Source organism: Pantherophis guttatus, chromosome 4 (assembly GCF_059756535.1).
Source record: "Pantherophis guttatus breed Tessera chromosome 4, ASM5975653v1, whole genome shotgun sequence".
Classification (NCBI taxonomy): Eukaryota; Metazoa; Chordata; class Lepidosauria; order Squamata; family Colubridae; genus Pantherophis; species Pantherophis guttatus.
In genome coordinates, this window is record NC_142066.1 from 132506494 (window position 1) to 132528310 (window position 21817).

The following is a 21817-nucleotide window of genomic DNA, read 5'->3' on the forward strand; positions in this document are numbered from 1 at the left end:
GCAAGCGTGGCTGCTTTTGCCATCGATTGTGGCCACTTCTGCAGCAGGAGGCCAAGCGGTGCACCCCATGTACCTCGCGACAGCCTTCCGAAGGATACTGTAGCAGCAACTATTTACACAATTTTTAAGCCTTATTTTGTCCCGATCCACGTGGCCTAGTACGGTCAGGACAAAATAAGGGTTAAAAAATTGTGGATAGCTGCTGCTACAGTACCTTTCGGAAGGCCGGCGTGAGGTGCGAGTCTCCTGCTGCAGAAGTGACTGTGCCCAAAGAGCGCTTTTGGAAGAGAAGGCAAAGGGGAAGCGATCGCTTGCAAACTCCCACCCTGCTTTGCCTCTCCGCCAGGCGAACTCCAGCAGCCCCAGACGCCTATGCCCACCCGGCTCCCTTTTCCACAGTGCCTGGCTCTTTATTAAAGGAGGTGGCAGGTGGGACGGGGGAGAAGCGAGACGTGTGGAGTGTAACAGGGCTCCTCTTGCCATCTCTTCTCCTGTCCGCTCCACGCATCTCGGTTCTCCCCCACCCACCTGCCATCCCCCTCGATAAAGAGCTGGGCACTATGGAAAGGGAGCCAGGCAGGCATGGGCTTTGGGCATCTGGGGCTGCTGGGGGTCACCCAGTGGAGCGGGACAGAAGTTTGCAAGTGATCGCTTCCCTTTTGCCTTCTCTCCCAAAAGCGCTCTTCGGGGACAGCCACTTCTGCAGCAGGAGACTCGTGCCTCATGCCGGCCTCCGAAGAGTACAGTAGCAGTAGCTATCTATAATTTTTTAACCCTTATTTTGTCCTGACTGTACTGGGCCACATGGGTTGGGATGAAATAAGGGTTAAAAGATTGTGGAAGCTGCTACTACAGTACCCTTCAGAAGGCCAGTGCGAGGCTCCTGCTGCAGAAATGCAGCAGCAGCCATGAGGTAGCCATGCTCGCCACTTCCCGTACCCCCAAAATAATAAGAACCCCCCCCCGATAATAAGGCCAAGCCCTTATTTCGGGGTTCGAAAAAAAAAATAAGACGGGGTCTTATTTTCTGGGAAACACGGTAAAGAAGATTATGGTCCCTGGGGAAATCAGTAGCTGTTGGACACTGTCTGGGTCTTAATTGCTGGTTGCTTTTTGGTTTAGGATTTTCTTGCATTTTCTTGAAAAAAAAATCTTTATATAGTTATTCTATTGTATTCTGGTCTTTTATGTTTGTATTGAACCATACTTTGGATTGATTTTTAAAAAAAATCAAAGTTGCTGAAAATGATAAATGAATATAATTGCTGATAGAAACTGGATTTTTCTGCTGCAATTTAAGGCAGCATTGTTATAAAATATAGGTTAACTCTGTTTTGCTAGGCTTTAAGTTAAATTAAAATATAAATTATATTGTCCTTTATTTCTATTAATGCTGTTTACTGAAGCAATTTTTTAAAATTCTTCAAAAAATGAGCCTTGGTGGTGCAGTGGTTAGAGTGCAGTACTGTAGGCTACTTCTGCTGCCTGTAATTTGGCAGTTCAAATCTCACCAGGCTCAAGGATGATTCAGCCTTCCATCCTTCCAAAGACTAAGATTGTTGGGGGCAATAGGCTGACTCTGTAAACCGCTTAGAGAGGGGTGTAAAGCACTGTGAAGCGATATATGAATCTAAATGCTATGCTATTTATTGTTTAAAATGTATACTGTATAACATTTTTAAAATCCTTAAAGGTACTTGTTGATTTCTTTAGATTGTATGAGTGCCAAAAGGTTTATCCATTCATTAAACACATGAATATTGTTTCTCTTGTTCTGGCCCCAACTATGAATTTATGAACTATACTGAAGCCTAAATATTTGTTTTTAATAGCTAATCCTTTCTCTATGTTATGGCTAGATTTGAGATCAATGATCATCAATTTCAAATGAGTTCTTTAATGTGATGGTCACTGCTTAATGGTTACAATGCTTAATGCATTGTAAGCCGCCCTGAGTCTCCGGAGAAGGGCGGCATATAAATTAAAGAAAAAAAAAAGCCATCTATTTATCACCATTATTTTTTCTATGATTTTTCTATGATGTAAAATGGATTGATTGATAACATTCTTTGCCTTTTCATTTTAAATACTCATAAACAAAGATCCATTAAATGTGTTGTAATTAAAGTTTGTTTCATAATCTACTGAATTTTTAGCTCTATAAGATGCACCTAGGTTTAGAGGAGGAAAACAAGAGAAAAAAAATCTGCCTCTGCCAACCACCATCCATCCAGTATTCGTCTGGCTAGTGTCCTTGCAGCAAAAAGCTGCCTCCTGTGCCGGGGAACGCTGGAGCATTTGCCTCCAAGCAGCTGATTGGCGGTTCGATAGGCCTCCTGGAATACCGCCGATCAGCTGTTCCAGGTGGCGGGGATCACTGCTGCCGTTCGCCGCTGCCTGTCAGCCATATCCACTCCATAAGACACACACACATTTCCACACACTTTTGGGAGGAAAAAAAGTGTGTCTTATGGAACGAAAAATACGGTATTTTCCAGAGGTGGGATTCATTTACCTTCCCTACCAGTTCTCAAATTTGAGCACGCTGGTCAATAAGTATCTGTCAGTAAGTATAATCAATACATTAAAAAATAACAAAATAACAAATATTAGCATTCTATAAATCCTATTTTGAAACTGATTTTGGACTGCAAACTTCGCAGATGCAAGTTATATTTTATATTTGGGTCTTACTTTCACCCCATTCTCTGTTCCGTCTCATCTTGTCTCATGAATTCCACAATTGTTTATAGATTTCTAGGGAATTTGGAAGTTTTTTCCCCACTGCTTTATTTCCCACTTATATTTATGTTAATCATAGTTGGAAAATTTGTTTTAGAACTGAGTCTTCGGAGAGGGGCAGCATACAAATTGAATTAATAAATAATAAATAAATAAATAAAAATTTTAAATAGAATATAAGCCGATCTAAACCCCATGATATCTGAATTTCACTATTTTCAGTTTAAAAGATTAAAAATGCATTCAGCCCAGTTTAATTTGTAATTTTACACAAAGTGCCAAGTAGCTGTTTTTGATGCTGCTGCTTCTTTTAAAGCATTCCTAGAAAATTAAATCCATGAAGCAAGGAAATGGTCTCTCTGTGTCACTTCAACTACAGAAGCTACTGATGTGAGAAACTGCCAACTTAGAAGTATTATCAGATCACTTCTATCAGCGTGAAAAACTAGACACTGTGTGCAATTTGCTGAAATTGAGTATGCATCAAATGTTATCCAAGTGGCTGCTGTTACCTTGTCGATACACCAAAACCTCCTTATCTACAACATACAGATCAAAAATAAGTTTCTAGAAATTGATTATATACCATTTCATGTTGTTTCATATCTTGAAAAAGATTCTATGGCAAATAAACACACATATGTTCCTTCTTAGTTATACAGGGTTGACAGTTTGCCCCATATGATTAGCTGTGCAGAAACAATCTGCATTGCAGTGTTCAAAATATAAACTATAAAATAGGCAATATGTGAAATATTTTAAAGAAGGAATGGAAACTCATAATGTCTCATGATTTTAGACCAAAATTAAGAAACTCATACAATTATTTTTCATATATTTAATTCAGAAATGATGTGCTGAAAAGTATTTTGAGGAATGCAATGTTTAGTTTCATCTAGTTACTCCCTTACTTCCGTAATTAACATTCATGTATTTAATTTTTCATTGTTTTATTTCCATCACTGAAAAAGGAGTATTTTAATTTTTATCATTATGATTCCATGGAAAATCAGGGTTTTGCTGTATGTGAACTCAAGAGTTTTATTCATACTAGAGTTTTATCCATAATAGATTTTTAGTAACTTTACTCATTCAAGGCAACAGACTTTGTTTCATAACAGCAAACTGGGGAAAAGATATCCATGTTTAGGATAACATGAATTTTAAATGTGTAAATTCACATTTTATACAACCCATTTTAGATGCAAATTTCACTCCTTTGTCTTTTTTTGCACTGTTTTAAATTTTCCTCCAAGGAGGAATATATTTTGCCTCCTACAAACGAAGAAACAAACAAAGGAAAAGGAGTGGGGTGGCTTATTCAAGTCTACTTGATAGATTTTTGACAGGAGAGAGATTTCAACCTGGTAGCTTCTGACTCACACTCAACTACTTTGCCTATCAGGGATGGACAACCAGAGAGAACTTCTCTACACACAGCAACACATAATATCTACTGATATGGGTAAAACAGGTGGATGGACATAATGAAAACTATGATAGGACAATTAATTTCCATCTGTAGTTTGTAACACAAGAGTAAAGGCTGGTTTATGTCATGAAGCACTCAGCTAGAAGTAGCTTGAAGATTAATAGGACCTGAATCAGTAGTTGTTGATCTGGGGTCCTCGGACAGATAGATTTTAGGGGATCTGTGAATTTGTACTGGGAAAAAAATTACAACTTGCATATTTGTTACTTTTTAATTTTTAACTGTATTTGAGCATAATTGGATTTGTAGATTTGTCAGACTCTCAAAGGGATCCATAATACAAAACAACTAAGAAATTGTGAATTAAATAAATATGGTGAGGGTGAAACAAACAATAGATGAGTATGACAGTAGTAAAATTCAATTTTACGCTTATAGTAAAAACCCTATAAGGAAACTAGGCTGAAAGTATATCTGTTCCGAAGGCTTCTTGTGAGCTTTGTGTAATGTAGAATCTAAATCCAGATAGTAACTAAACCACCACTTCATACTAATGCCTACATAGTGACTCCCATATTCACGTTACCCCTAGTGTAAGTGACTCCCATGTTCACCTTACTCATTCTATTGTCTGATACTCATTCTATTGTCTAACAGAGTGAAGTACCCTTTTGAAGCAGCATGTTATTTCCCACCAAAGATGTGTTAGTTACAGGGCCATAAGCAGTGGTGGGTTTCTGCTGGTTCTAGGCAGTTCGGCCGAACTGTTTGTTAAATTGCTGGCTCGCCCCACCCCTCCACACCACTATTTATTGCCAATAAATAGTGATGGGCGAGGGGTGGGCGAGCCAGCAATTTAACAAACGTTTCGGTGTTTTTTTATAATTTTATTGGCCTCGCAGCTGCCACGGGACTTCAAAGGGCTGCCCTACAGCTGATCAGTGTTAAAGGAAAACAAATGAGTAGACCGGTGCCTACAAAAATAAATGGGTAGACCCAGTGGTGGGATTCTACTTTGGTAGAACCAGTTGTTAAGTAGTTAAGCCAGTAGTTGCCAAAGTGGGCAGTACCGCCCCCTGGGGGGCGGTGGGATGCCTTAGGCAGGTGGTAAGAGGCAAGGGAGGCGGCAGGGGGGTGCTAGAGGCAAAAGGGGACAACAGGGGGGGCTAAGTGGCAAGGAGGATGGCCCCCACCCTTTGGCCTGTGCCTCGCAGCAGTTACCTCCTTGCAAACAAACAGCAAGAAAAAACAGCCCCTTTCAGCTTCAGCATAGGTTAATTAGCACAAGTTGATTAGTTCAGCCTCCCGACTCTCCCCTGATTTGCTCTCAGCTCTTTTGCGCAGGGCTCTCCTGCTTGCTGCAAAAAGTGTTGGAGCAGATTTTTTTCCCCTAGCTATGCTGAAAAAATGAAACTGAAAGTAAAGCAGGCTCTGCTGCAACGTGACAAAATGAGGCAGAGATTTCTTTTTCTTTTTTCTCACCAAAAAAGGTAGGTGCAAACAATGGGAAATTTAGGGCAAAAGAGGAGAGTTCAAGATTTTAAAACATAAAAGAAAAAAAGCTCTATTTAACTAGGGAATTGTAATAATTGAGATACTATTAATTGTATATTGTGTTGAAAGCAGAAATGGTTAAGTTGTGGTTTGGAGGAATATATGGGGGAAATTATTTGGTTTATTATTATTGGTAAATATAATTAATTGATTTGTAAGAAATTGGATTGCATGGAAATAATTGGAATATTCATGTTCATATTGATTAATATACAAAAAAGATAGCTATATAACTAATTGATTTATATTAAAATGTTGAATTTGTATTAAACAACTGTAATATTACATAATTAACCAATGTGAGGATGGATATAAAAATAGATGACAATGGGAAAGGGTATAATGTAGAAGGGAAAAATTGAATTTGATTAAGATTAGAGATGAGAATGAAGGGTAATATTGGTTTTTTAAAAAAATAGATCAGGAATAAATATGGCAAAAAGGAAATACAGAAATTGTAAATTTAATTGAAGTGGCTAAACACTGTTTAAATTTGTTAAACAGCCAAATACCCTGTTCAAAGAAAATACATTATATTTTGTATATGTGTTTCTAATTATTGCTATTTATTCATATTTGTTCTCTTTTATTCTTTAAAGTTTAACAATTCATTCTTTATCTTAATATCTTTATATTGGTTTGGGGTTGGCTTTCTTCCCTTTCATCTTTTTTATTGTACAGCAATCTTTCTCCTCAAACCTACCACCTCTCTCTTTTCTTTCCTTCTTACTTTCTCTTCCCCCCCCTCTTCTTCTCCTCCCTACTTCCTCTTCCTTTCTCCTTTTCCTCCTGTCTTCTTCCCTCTCTTACCCTCACTCCTACTCTAATTTCCCTTCCCTTCCTTCCTCCCTTCTCTTCCTTCCCTCTCTCTCCTTCCTTCTTCCATCTCTCTTCTCCTTCCTGCATCCCTCTCTATTGCTGTATCCTTTTGTGCATATGGACTATTCAGATAAAGTTATTTTTGACTGGTCGTCGAACTTTTGACCAGTCCTCGAACTTACGACTGTCCTCACATTTTACGTTTTTGCCCTATCTTGTCACCATGGTGAAGAGAAGCAGTTGTGAAATGAGTGACACGGTTGTTAAGAATGCTACAATGGGCATAAATGATAACCAGTCATAAGTGCGAAGACTGGTCAAAAGTGTGAGGACCTATCAGAAATCACTTTTTTCAGCCTTCTGGGTAGTCCTTTTGTGCATATGGACTACTCAGAGGGCTGAAAAAGTTATTTTTGACTGGTCCTCGCACTTTTGACCAGCCCTCAAACTTACGACTGTCCTCAAATTTTACGTTTTGCGCCCTATCTTGTCACCGTGGTGAAGAGAAGTACTGGTGAAATGACTGACATGGTTGTTAAGAATGCCGCCACGGGCATAAATGTGAGGATGGTCATAAGTGTGGGAACCGATCAAAAGTGCGAAGACCAGTCAGAAATAACTTTTTTCAGCCCTCTGACTAGTCCCTATGCACATAGCCACGCCTACCCAGTCACATGACCATCAAGCCACACCCCCAACTAAGCCACGCTCACAGAACCGGTTGTTAAAAAAATTGAATCCCACCACTGGCCATAAGCAAACTTTATAGCTTCCAAAAACTAATATTAGAATGTGCAGAAATGAATAGATTAACACTGGCAATTAAAGAGAAAGAACAAACTGGTTATTATGCAATATGGGAAACATTTTATCGATGGTATATAAAAATAATATCGATAAATATAAAAATTAGAAATAAAAGTAGATGAGTAAAATATAGAAAATAGTTAATAGAGTTAAGCAAACTAAGAAGAGAATGTAAAGTATCTTTAATGTACTGGTATTAAGTTAAGAATAGATTAAATAATGAACATGATTGTAAATTTTAACTGTTATTGCACAAACATTTGTACCCAGACGACACACTGTTTAATGGAAGATGGGTTATTTGTACTAAAATATAATAAAAAAACCCACCAAAAACTGGTATATAAATGTAACTTTTATAGTGAGAGAAAATGACAATATATGGAGACCACTCATGTTAGCAACATTATGTTTGTTTTTTCTTTTAATGAGCCAGTAATTCCTTGCATTAGGATGGAGTTGGGGTAATAGAATGGGGTTCAGCATTTACTGGCCAGATGCATTTCATGATATCTACGCGGAGTTCGCAGCAGATATTTTCTCTTTGCGCTTAGAGAGAGAAATAACTGCCGCTCCTAGGATTGAACTCACAACCTCCTGATTATGAGAAGAGAGATCCACCTCTAGGCCATCATGCTGTTCTACTTATGTTTAACTAGTTGAATTTAAAAATATATACAGAAAGGAAAACTTGATTAAGCCAAATGTACTATTGCTGTTTCTTTCCTTCCTTGTGTATGAGAAATGTTAAACTCTGTTTCATTAGATAGTTCTTCAGCAATAATTTTGGTTGTTAATACTATATGCAAAATAATTAAGATTGCTTCTGTCTTTCCTCTCACTCCCAAAGCAATTTTAAAAGCAATACTTGACAAGTTGGGAAAAGTTATCACTTCCAAATCTCGTTGTTCTGAAGCCAATATCCAGCATATCCTAGAACTAGCAGAACTGAAATTGTGCAATAACAATCACTCAAATATGAGTTGTTTATAAGTTGCCTAACAATTTATCAATATAAAGTCTGTTCAGAATTGTTTTCAGGTTATTTTACTTGAGCCTCTGCATACTTTCACACTGAAAGAAAGTGTGCTTCCAAAACAGAGGCAAGCATTTCATATACTGAGTCCAGATGCTAACACAAGCAGTATTCATTATCTTCCATAGGACACATAAGACTTCAGTTAATTGTACAGTTGAAGAAACTACAATATGAATTGGATATCATGGAGATTTCAGTTTGAGTTCAATGGCCTTCTGCATCACATCTTCACTATCTTCCAAATGTTGACAACTGCAACTTGTTGTCTTTAATCTTTACCTAGTAAGCAAGATCACAACTCATATGTCAATTTTCAGCTGTGTTACTACGAAAACTTCTGAGTGCAAAGAACACATTCAGCACAGTGCTGTGGTGAATGAAATGGAAGATGAAAGCATCTCAAAATCTCTTTCATATTTATCAGCCATCAAGACGGATAGTATTATTTAAGAGCTATTTTAGAAGGATGAGAAGGATATTGGTTGGACTAATGGCAACCACTACTTAATATGTTAGTGCTCATCTTGTAATACAGGGAAATTCTGCATGTAATTCCTCCTGATATTATGCAGCATTTTATTTTATTTTTTATTTTAGTCAGAAGGCATTTGCCTGGGGAGCCTGTTTCTGTGTTTTCTCATAAATCAAGGGATTTCAGTGAATCTCCTTACTTTAGACTTTTATTTGAACAGAGATTATATGAAGATCTGAGACAGCAGTTTTAGATAGAAATAGACAGTGGAATAGATTGAAAGGAAGACAAGGGACATAATTTACAGGCTAAAACACCTTATGAGAAATTGGTTGAAATGATGGAAACTCCAAATTTAGTATAGAACAACTGTAGATAGGAAAGATCTTATAGTCACAGACGTTCACCTTGGAAGTAGAGCTTAGATGTAGTGGCCTTAAATTATAGAACAATAAATTTAAGCTGAATATCTGCAGAAACATTTTGAAGGTAAAGATAATATTAGACTTTTTGGGGATCTACAATAAATCATTCTACAATGATTCCTTTTTTAAAATTTTATTGAAAGTTTAAAAAATCAAGAGTAAAACTTAATACAAATTAAAACAGAATAAGAAAGAGAAAAGAAATAAAAGAGGAAGCTAAAGTGCCAAAAGAACAAAAAGAAAAAAAATAAGTAGAAAAGTAGAAACGAAAGAAACAAGATGTAAAGAAGCTGCTTCCAAACTGCTTTACAGAAGTTATAAGTACATTTGTAAATTTACCTCTTTTCTGAAGTTACACTGTGAATTCTTTTTACTAATTTATCCTATATAAGTGTCAAAAAACCATACCTCCTAAATTAATTTTTTATCCTACAATGATTACTACATGAAATGTAGTAATTTCATTTGTGATTTTATAAAATGATATAAACTATCATTTGTTTTATCAGAACAATGACTGACTGGATTGGAATATGAATAGTAGTCAATATATACTTATTTAAATAATTGGAATTAATATTGTTTTAAAAGAATTATGATTTTAAAACCATGTTTCATACGATAATAGTTCTTAGTATTTCATAGATATAATCAGATTTAAAAAAACCCTCAAAGAGCACTATCAACACAGCATGTTGGTTATAATTATGAGAAGTTCCCAGTTGGAGCTGCAATTGAACAATTATGTTCAATTGGTCCATGGCATAGGACCCGGGTACCTTTGAGACCGACTTCTGCCACCAGTAGCCTCCCACTGGCCAGTTCGCTCCCACAGAGAGGGTTCCTCAGGGTGCCATTGGCCAAGTTATGTCGGCTGGCGACACTCAGGGGGCGGGCCTTCTCTGTGGGAGCCCCAGCCCTGGGGAATGAACTACCCCCGGAAATGCATAAGATCTCCGACCTCAGGGTATTTCGCTGTGCCCTTAAGACCCTGCTGTTCCGCCAGGCCGGGCTATCAATGTAATGATTTTAAATTGGATGTTTTAAATTTTTTGGGGTTTTAATATTAAGCTGAAATTATTTAATAATTTTAAATAATTTTAATTGTTGTTTGTCTTTGTGCTTTTAATAGGTTGTACACCGCCCTGAGTTCTTCGGGAGAAGGGCGGTATAGAAATAAAATTATTATTATTATTATTATTATTATTATTATTATTATTATTATTATTATTATTATTATTATTATTATTATTATTATTATTAAATTCATGTAAGAATAGATATATAAAACAGTCTTCATATGACATTATTTATAGTTTCCAGGAGACAATGTTGCTAAATTTTAGCCACTTATAATTTTTTTCCTCTATACAAAAAAATAAAAATAAAATCCTAATAATATTACCATCACAAGGGCCTTCTCAAAGCAGTGGAAGAGTTTTAATTTCCAACAAAATCCAATGGGCAAATTTTAATGCCACATATGAGGTTATGCATGAAGTAGTTCAGATGAGGGGTATTATATTGGAAAAAAGTAAGAGACAACTTTGCTCGGATGAGATGATCTGCATCCTCTCTTCGCCTTGTCTGGCACTTGTGAGAGTTATTTGGCAGGTACTGGTATATGTCAAAGCATATTTGGCTATTGCCAAAGTAACTATGGAGGCCACGGTGGGGCCTGAATGGCTCCAAAAAGCAACTTCAAATCTATGCTTTGCATGGTCTTTTATCAAAGTGGAACATTAGCTTAAAAAATTTCAGCTTAACTCACACAGTTTTCTGGCTGAAGACCCTCATAGTCTAGGACCAAGAAAAAAAAATAGATGGCTCTATTGACTTGCATTACTGGAATACACTGTTTGTCCTTGTCTTTTAAACAAAACCAATAGAGGGAAGCAGCCCTTTTTTCACACTATCTCACTGATAGGCTTTTGGAACATGTTATCAGCCAGAATACATTGGAATACAGAAGATAAGGATGCAAAAGAAATTAATCAGAGATGTCTTTTCATGAAAAGTGTTCTCACATGTCTTAGCAGATTCTATCACTATAAAAATGGATGCTCATGGAATAGTGTTGCCAATTCAAAACAATACAAAATCTATAAAATATGTTTATTTGAAGCAGTTATGTACTATGTGTCGATTAGAGGATATTTTATGCAGACCAGTCCATTTTAGGAAAAATAAATGCAATGTGTGAATTTTATTGGTAATTACATAAAAACAAAAATGTAATAATTCTTCTTTGCTTTTACTGTTACAAAATGGACTATATTTGGACTAATGTGCATACTCTAAGTTTGAAATTAATAAATATATGGCAGCCCCCCCCTTTTTTTTAAAGATCGGAACAAGATCTGAACAAGTCTATGCAGGTAAGATTACTGAGCTGAATATCTATGGAGATTCTCAGTCATCCAGGTCATGGTTGTCCCAAAGTTGCTTTTTTGAAGAGGCAAATGGATTTTCTGGATTTTCTTTGTATCGCTTCTCATCCAAGAAGCTTCTTCAGCTCTGACTGGATGGTGGAAAATGGAAGGATTTATACTTCTTGAAGACAGCTAGTCATTTGCATTCTTTTAGTGGGTCATTAAGGTCATCTGGAGTTTTTTCTATGTCATCAGGGACACCTGAGTTGTGCAAATTGGTGTGGAGCCTTCTTGGACTTTGTTGTAGATTGGAGATAGATGTCATATCCCTCCCCCTCTGTTGAGAGAGGGTTATTCAATTTTGACATAGACGGCCTCTTTAACCCTCTTTCAAACCAGCGATCCTCTCTGTGCAAAATATGGATTTTGTTCTCTTCAAAAGAGTGGCCTGTATCTTTTAAATGCAGATAGACTGCTGAATGTTTGTTCTCCATATGTTTATGAACTGGTTGTTTTGTTTACCCAATATATAGATCTGCACATGGCTCATTGCATTGTACTACACATACCATGTTGTTTAGTTTCTGATCATCCTTGGGCTGGACAAGCTTCTGCTTCAGTGTATTTTTGGGTTTGAAGTGTGCACATATGTTGTGTTGGCTGAAGATTCTCCTCAGCTTTTCCAATATGCCTGCAACATATGGAATGACAACATTGCTTCATTTATTGTTCTCATCATTGTCTATTACAGAGGAGCTCCTGTAGGGTCTTTTTTGAGATGTATGTTGCAGGCATATTGGAAAAGCTCAGGAGAATCTTCAGCCAAAATAACATACGTGTACACTTCAAACCCCTCAGCATGGATGTTAAAACTAAGAAACCTTGGTGCTTATTTCTTCCCGAAGTCAGTATCTGAAATTTTATGTTAGATAGCCTTTTTTATTATTAGAAAACTTTTAGGCCTTTAGTAGTTTCCTATTTTCCAGAATTAGCATTTGTAGGAATCCCATGTGATATATCTACCTCTAGAACAATTAATTACATCAATAATGACAGTACACACTGATTTTCGTCAGACATGGGAGTCAAATAACCTTGACAAAATAAGAATTGAGGACAAGGATACACTAATTGCCCAAATGAGCCAGCAATTAGTGTTGGCTCTTTCCCCCCCTCTCTCCTTTTTCATTAATTGAGGGTCAAATAATTTTTTTATAGCTAGTAAAAAATTTTTTTATAGCCAGTAATGAACAGAGAAATACAGAGCGGATGAAATCAGAACTAAGCTGTATTAAGTTAATCTTTTTTTTTTTTTTTAATGTTCAGAATCAGGCAACTTCAAGCTATAGAAATCTTATTCTAGTAGCAATCCCATTGAATAGTGAGAATTTGGCAAAGAATGAGATAAAAATAGGGTACAGCTATATTCATTATTGATATGTCAGCTCTTCAAAGTAATCCAAACCAGGAAATGCATCCAAGAACATTAATACTAATTTCATTGTACAGTTACAATAACAGAACCTTGCAAATCCAAAAGCGTTTGCCTCCTCCCCTGCCTTTGCATTTCAGAGAACTAGGGAATTCTCTGAAATGAGTTCTCTGAAATTCTGAGATACTTTCTCCATCCCATACCTGCTTTGGATTCAGATTTAATTCATGAGACCATTGTGTAAGTTGCAGCTTTCCCCCCCTATCTCTCAAGATTATTCTTACATGGTGTCACCTCAATCATCTATGAGGAAATGTGACTTTTTCAAGCATATTCTTCCCCAGGTATGTGCTTTAGTTGTCCTGCAATCCTTGGAAAACATGTAACGGCTTCAAAGCATTGCAGAAAGAGACAAGGGAAATGCCTCCGTGCAAGACAAAGCATTGTATTTTTTTGGAGCCCTACTACTACTAATAAAAAAACACCTTCTCTTTCCAAGGACATATTTGACTATTCAGGCAAAGAAAAAAAAATGATCAGATTGTATGAGTGTGTGCGTGTGTGTGTGTGAGAGAGATGTTTGCATAAAAGATAGACTGAATTTGAATGAACTCTCACATTTCTTAAAATATGAAAAAAAATCTATTTGATTTGAAATGTTAGATTTTTGTAAGATTATTCAAAGTGAACTCTAAGGAAGCCACTTACCCCCAGTTGCAACAGTAATTTCACGTAGGAAATGGCCATAAAATGGAAAATCGAAGGACAGATTCACTCTCTGCAAGGAACAACACCAGAAGATAAAATTAATAAAGGAAATTAGAGCAAAGAATCAGTCACTTCAGAACATGATCCAGCTCTCCAAAGCTGCTTCCATCTTTAGCCTTTTTTGCATTAGTCTTCCTCATTTGGGTTATTTTTTAGTATTAAAACTGATTAAAAAGAGTTAGCAATATATAAAACAGATTTTTTTAAATCCTATAATTCTCAAGCAGAATGGCCATGCTGTTTTGGGATTGCTGAAGGTCTCATCTAAACTACTGGAAGCACGACAGATTGGGAAGCTTCATAAAAAGAAAAAAGTTTAAAAGTGTTATGAAAACTGAGTCTATCATCCAGGTACATTTGATGCTATCCCTACAAAGTAGATAGGCCAGGACTGAATTTGCAATTCTCTGTTGCTTATATTTCCCTGAACTAATTTTATTTTAGTTAATTTTATTTTAATCTTTCCTCTAGGTACAGAGGTGTCAAACTGGTGGCCCCCGGGCCAGATGCATCATGCACAGACCATGCCCACCCCAGCTCCACAAAGAGAAAAAACGTCACAAAACATCACATGACGGCAACGTGATGCCACGACTTTTGACACCTGTGCTCTAGGAGTTCAGGGAAATTTACTTGAGAATCTTTTTTCATCAACAACAACCCTATGTCATAAACTTGATTAAGACAGAATTCTGTCTAAAGCCACACAGTGAGTTTCCATAGGTAAGAATGGAATTGAATCAGATCTAGTCCAATGATTTAGCTATATGAATCCAGCCAATGCAACCCATATTATATTGTTTGGATCCACATACTTAGATAAATCATCAATTCATTTCCTTGGATTTGGCTAACAGCAATATATGAACATAGCCACTGTATTTATAGGACAAGTTTATGTTTTATGCTGCATAGCCCCAGTCATATTGTGAGTTAGTCAATGTATTGTTGTTAGCTATGGAGGATATATGAAATCAAATAAATTTCATTAGGAAGAGATAGTTGTGTCCTGAGTGTCACTGATAGTTATGGCAGAATTGTGCAAAGGAGAAGAGATCTGTTTTACTATTTAAGATGGGACAGATAATAAGAAAAGCATATCTTCAAAACTCTACAATTTATCACCATCAGTGCCCTGCTAAATGTCAAGGTCGAGTTAGTCACATAGTCCAACATGAGATTACAGGATGAGATTCTTACTATGTAAAGCCCAAGAAACTTCGGTTGCACAGAGTTTTGGATTGGATTCTGGAAAGATGTTCTGCCATGCAGTCACTGATCTTAAGCTCTTTAAAATGGTCACTTTAAATGTTTACATAATCCTCATTTAAAGTTATACCCATTCACTTTTGAAAAATTCTCTAGATAAAATACTTAATCTGGTATCAATTGTACTTTGTACTCTAATCTTTAAGATTTTAAGATTAGATAAATCTTTCTTCATAGTAAACCAGAAATCTTTATCAATATCTGTTTACAATCAAGAGCAAAAACTCTATTTTATAAATATATCATCCTAAACAAAAAGGGATGTGTAAAATTCAAGATTTTACATAAAAATATTTTCTGATGTGATATTAATAACATCTGTATATATCCGTGCTTCAAGGCAAGGTAAATGACGAAATAGAATCTACAAAAAATAATGGAACTCTACAGATAAAGGCTGTAATAGAAATTCATTCAGCGAAAGGTGGGACATTTATGTCATCATTTAAAATGCACGATGAGTCAAACCCAATTTTAAAATATATTTTGAAGCCAACAATTTTCTCTCTCTCTCATATTCTGTCCCTCTCTCTCCCCCCTCTCTCTGACACACACACACACACACACACACACACACACACACACACACACGAGACATCTACAGGTTCAAAGGTAGAAGGACTTACAAAAAGAAAAGACTGGCAAATTTTATTTCTACTTGGAAACCATTATTGGCCTTTTTGCAAAAACTGAAAAAAATAAGTAAGTGGTTTGTGGATTTGATGATTAGAATTATATGGGATTTTCAAAATAATGAAGACAAATATTATCCTTAATGTAAGAGTTTGATGTATTCTTATATCTCTATCAAAGAAAATTGGAAATCATTCTTTTCCTATTTTTCTTATTTTTTTCCTGCATTTTTACTTTTATCCCCTTCTAATACTTTTTCCCTTTTCTGTTTCTTTATTGCTTAACTTTGTATCTTTTTGAAACCTAACAAAGCTATAAGAATACTTATCTTATACACTGGTATAAACAGTCATAAGCAAATAATATTACATTCCCTTGGGGAGGCACTGAGGAAGACTTTAAGAAGTTTCAAGTCTTCATTGCATAAGAAGCTGGGAAGCAGTCATTCTAACTTTGGTTGGGCAGAAATACAATACAGGGAACTATGGTTGAATTCCATAATTCTTTCTTTCCTGAAAGTGCCTGGCAGTGAACTGGCAGAGCAGATTTATCCTCATTTGAATCAAAGTAAATTGGGCAATAGTTTAAAATAAACCCATATTTTCTAGAAATAATGGTTGCTTATACTATATTAACACACTGTGGTTCACCATAGCTGACCTTAAAAATTACAATAAATCAAATCCAAGAAAACAGCATTTTGATCCCAAAGACCCTGGCTATTGTCTGTTCTTCTCTCATATGACAGCTGCAAATATCTCCAACAAGTTGAAATTAGTTTAGGAAGATTCCATTCAATCTGAAAAAATAACCTTGAATGATTATGAACTGGGTTACATATAATCCAAAAAAGTAGGCAAAAAAATATGTCATTGGTTAAACATGAAAAGAAAAAACTAAGCTAGTGCTCACAGCTGTGATTTTTCTCTGTTTGATTAAACCAAGACCATATTTTCTAATTTCTAGAGTAGTGAAAATTATATTTGCCCAGACATATTCTCATTGAATTCATGGCAGTTGATTCTGAGGACCAGTGTATTTAAGATTACACTCTAATTTACATTAAGTAATCCTCTGTAAAGTATTCTTGATATATACATATTTACTTTCCAGTGCCTATTCAAAATTTAAAAACTTACCTTAGTTTCAAGCTGATGCTTTAGCCAAAAAAAAAATAAATCACTTCTTTATTTACCTTCCAATATTCTCCAAGTATATCCACAAATGTTTTCTTATTACTTAATGAAAATAAAGCCAAGGATATCCTTTCTATTTTCCTCTCAACATTTTCTTCCTTATCCTTTACACATTTACTCTTTTATTGCAAATTCCAGACTCTTCCTTTAGAGCTCATAATCTTGATGCTTTTTTGATCTTTACACTGTCTCATATAATCTATCTCTCCTGCAAAAGCTTTAAATTCTTTTCCTTTGTACTGTTGGACACTAAACACAATGAGCCTCTTATTTGAAAATCCTCTTTTTCCTTAACGATAGTTGATGCTTTCTTTTTTAAATATGTTTGCACAAAATAAATTTCACTCCCTTTGATGGCATTGGTTCTATGCAAAAATTCACAGATTGTATGTATATGCACCTATCTCATTATAATTTATAATTGATATAAATTTTAGACCCTAGTAGCCTTGGATCAAACATAACCTAGAGCTCCAGTTATGAGCAATTATGTTTTCCACTTACTTTGGGTGATAAATTAATAATTATGTTTCTAATGTACTTAACTCACTAATTAATACTTCCTATTTCTCTCTAAAAAAGGCAAGAAATAAATATGGGCTTAAAATTCCTACCTAGTTCTCTCAGGTGATTTCCTTAAATCACTTCCTTGTGTGGTTGCTAAAAGAAATAGGAAGTTGTTGGCCATTAAAAACTTTCCTTCTCTGCCTTAAATCATAGCATGGCCTCAGTTACAAGAGACCAAATATATTTATTGGTTTCATAGCTAACCATTCTTTATTGTTAAACTTTTTCCAAGTAATCTTAGTTTTTTGAGCAACTGTGTCTTCCCATGAAAACGTGAATAAATCCAAACAGCTGGTAACTTCAATTATGCAAATGGACAGTGGATGTTATAAATCAGGAATGAGTATCTATACGGAATAATTCTCAATTTCTTCTCCATTCTTCTTGTCACTAGCTGACTTTGGTGCCAGGACCTTGGCTTATATTTAAGACCATGGTGTCTGTATGATACTGGTTTGTTTCAAAAGTTGATAACACAAATTAAGCTAAAATTGCTAGATTAGAACATAATGGGATTTAATACAGTCCAGAAACTTTAAATCAAATCTGATGTCTTAAAAAAGAGAGCAGATTGAAATAATTTAAATTGAAATACTGGTATGATATTTCCTTGTCTCAACTTCTTCCTGTTCTTTTCAGGCCTTAATGAACAGTGAACCCTTTTACATAAAAAGACATAGCTCTTCCTTTGTTCTTTAGAATCACATATTTAAACAATCATTTCCTTAATTTGGTCTGCTCATTTTTTTTTTACATCTTGCAGCTAACAGAGTTTGTTCCATCGAAAGTGATTTTCTATGCTACTCCAAGAAAAGCAACCTCCTCCTTGGTATCTTTAATTCATGGGTGTACTATTTTTTCAGCCTAAGAACAGCTTCAGCTATTGAGCAACATGTCAAATCTTGCTCTCTAAAGCAAACACGAACATATTTAAGAACTTTATTCTTTTTTATTCTTTATTTTTATTATTTTATTCTCCATTTAATGGACCAATATAGGAGAGAAGGGAATTCCTTTTTCCTGATTGTCCATTAAATCAGAGACTGCTGATCCATCAAATCAGATGATTGCAGCAATACACATCAATTGCATTACGCCAATCTGGAAATTGACAGTGATTTGAAGGTGGATGATCTATTCATTGCTGCAGAAATCTGGTCCATGAAAGTATGTTATACTGATACCAACAAACTGAAGTTAAGCTCTACTTTACTTTCTTTATTATTCATTCTTCTTTCACAAATGCAGAGAAACCCATTCCAATTCTGATATTAAAAATAATGCATGCAGATAGTCTTCAAATCAAAACCATTTGTTTAACAACCATTTGAAGTTACAATGACACTGAAAAAACTGATTTATGACTGCTTCTCACATTTATGACCATTTCTCATCTCCTGGTTACATGTTCAAAATTCAGACACTTGGCAATCAACATGTATTTATGGTGCTTACAGCGCCAGGAGGTCATATGGCAGCCATTGGTGAACTTCTGGGAAGCAAAGTCAATGAGGGAAGTTGTATTTGCTTAATGACTATGATTCACTTAACAGTTGCTTAACAACATGCCAAAAAGATCATAAAATCAGAGGTGACTCATTTAACTACTGCCTTCCTTAGCAACAGAAATTCTGATCCCAATTGTGGTTCCAAATTGAAGACTACCAGTACTCTATTATGCATTATTTCCTTTTTATGTGATTGTCAGACACTGGATCACATAATCACTAGCTTCCATTTGACAGTTTACACAGTAAGAAAAACAGACTTTCTTCAACTAAACAAATATTGTGTTCAATTATATTGTGCTATAAATATATAGGACACCTAGTATTATGAATCAACTTATTTTAAAATGTAATCTATAACTTATACATACATACTATATATATATATTTCTTACTTCTTCGTAGGGTTTATGTGTGTTTTTCTTCTAGCCAGGTTTTCTCTACGTAGCCAAGGTTTTTTTGTAGCTACAAAAAAATCTTGGCTACGTAGGGAAAACCTGGCTAGAAGAAAAACATATATATATATAATTTTTGAATTCCTCAAACCTTATAGAATTGACTACATATAGTATTTCCATCTTATGTGTACCATTGTATTATGTGCTCCTTTTTATAATTTTATTACCGTTATCCATGTGCTGTATGCCACACACTAAATAAATAAATTTAAAAAAAACAATTTTGTAAGTAATTTTGTATTGGTTCTTTTCCTTAGGGAGCAGTTTTGCATTTTCTCCACTAATTTTAGCATGATATAACATTACACTTTACTGCATAATGTCAAGATGCATCTCTTTAACAAGGACAAAGAAAACAGGCAAGTTCTGACAAGGTAACTGTTAGAAATTTTAACACTCTGACAGTTCTTTTATTTGCCTCCTTCCTACTTCTTCCAAATTTAATATCTTTGAGAAACTGGAATAAAGCATAAAACAGTGAAGTGATGTCAAGTCCAAGCAAAAGCCACATTTTTCCCTTGCTCTTTGAGAGAAAAAGGTTATAATCTAGATTTAACTGTAATTGGTATTCTGGATTTCTTTTAAAAAAAAAGTTTGAATGAATTTGATATATGAGATCCTTCCATATGAAACAAATTGCCAAGGTTAAACATATTAAATATCTACTTGACTGCAGAGTCACTTCTGAGAAACAGTCACATTAATTTGGGTCCGGTAAAGGGTAAAGTTATTATAAAACTATTATTCTATAATGGTTAGCTAAAAGATCCTTTAAACTAAAATACATAGAACTAATTGTTTTGGCCAAAAAAAGACAACCATTTATTACAGCAGATTACTAATCTCCCTTTTAGTAGTTCGTAGACGGAAAATATCAATAAAAAGCAGAGAAATTCATGTTTTGTTTTGTTTTTTTAAATTTGATTTATATGCCGCCTTCTCCGGAGACTCAGGGCGGCTTACAATGCGTTAAGCAATAGCCTTCATACTTTTGTATATTTATACAAAGTCAGCTTATTGCCTCCACAAACTGGGTCCTCATTTAACCTACCTTAGAAAGGATGGAAGGCTGAGTCAACCTTGAGCCTGGTAAGATTCGAACCTGCAGAAATTGCAGGCAGCTGTGTTAATAACAGGGTGCATTAATCCACTGTACTACCAAGGCTGTTTGTGCTTTCTAACTTTTAAAATGGTAAAGTGATATTGGATGTTCTCCTGTATTGAAATATTTTACCCAAAACAAGTTTATTTCTAAAAAGCAAGACTTGCACCCAGGTATTTGTTTTTGTGATTAATAATTTGAGACTAAATAGTCATTTCAGAATTCCACTTAAAAAAAAATTTTTTTTTGTACATGATCATTCTTATGAAAATTTTGATTGAATTGGCTCAATAAGAAGCAAGTTATCATCCTCATATCTATTGGCTTCCTCTATAACGAATTCTCATTTTAATCTTGAAGTTTCTGCAGCTACTTTCAAATATGGTTCATATGCAAAGAATTTAAAGTACTGACTGCCAGCAGTTCAGCAGTTCGAGTCTCACTGGCTCAAGATTGACTCAGTCTTCCATCTTCTCGAGGTCGGTAAAATGAGGACTCATCTTCCCCTCCCCCCACCACAACCAGTGAAGTAAGTTGGGTTAAAAGAGAGTGGCCGATAAATACCCAGCTGCAGTGATGGAATTCAAATTTTTTTACTACTGTGGGTTCTGTGGGCGTGGCAGGGGAAGGATACCGCAAAATCTCCATTCCCACCCCACTCCAGGGGAAGGATATTGCAAAATCTCCATCCCCACCCCACTTTGGGGCCAGCCAGAGGTGATATTTGAGTTTTCTGAACTACTCAAAATTTCCGCTACTGGTTCTCCAGAACCTGTCAGAACCTGCTGATTAGCACCCCTGTCCAGCTGGCTTCGAGCACAATGTAGGACTGAATTCATGGTATCCCAGTTTCTAGCCTGCTGCCTTTATTACTACAGTAGGCAAAAATGCCCGGGTTTTTGGATGCTATATGATCACTTTCACCATGCACTTTCAATGTATGTATTTTTTTAAAAAATCTCTTTAAGTTTCCTTAATCATCATTAAAAGAAAGGTTTGTAGCTGAAAACTTGCAAATAATCTGTTCTGTTTGGCGTATTTGAATTGAATTTAATAGTTTAATATCAGGAGTTTTGATAGCTTTATTTTTTTTAACAAAGAAAATAGCAACTACAGAAACACATAATTTCTTTGTTCCAATTGACATTCCAAATGAGTTTAAGTAAGCTTATCTTAGCCAAAGGATCATGCCAGTAAGATTCTTTCTGTGAAACTGTTGACT

General features: G+C 35.5%; 1 protein-coding gene across 7 annotated transcripts in view; it reads right to left on the reverse strand.

Annotated features, from left to right (window-relative positions):
• PLXDC2 (plexin domain containing 2) overlaps nt 1-21817 on the reverse strand; it is a 287499-nt gene that overhangs the window by 75534 nt on the left and 190148 nt on the right. For all 7 annotated transcript variants that reach the window (XM_087892833.1, XM_034402359.3, XM_034402358.3 and 4 more), the window contains one exon: nt 13803-13872. In XM_087892833.1, coding sequence (XP_087748959.1) covers nt 13803-13872 — 70 coding nt within the window. The remainder of the gene's footprint in view (nt 1-13802; nt 13873-21817) is intronic.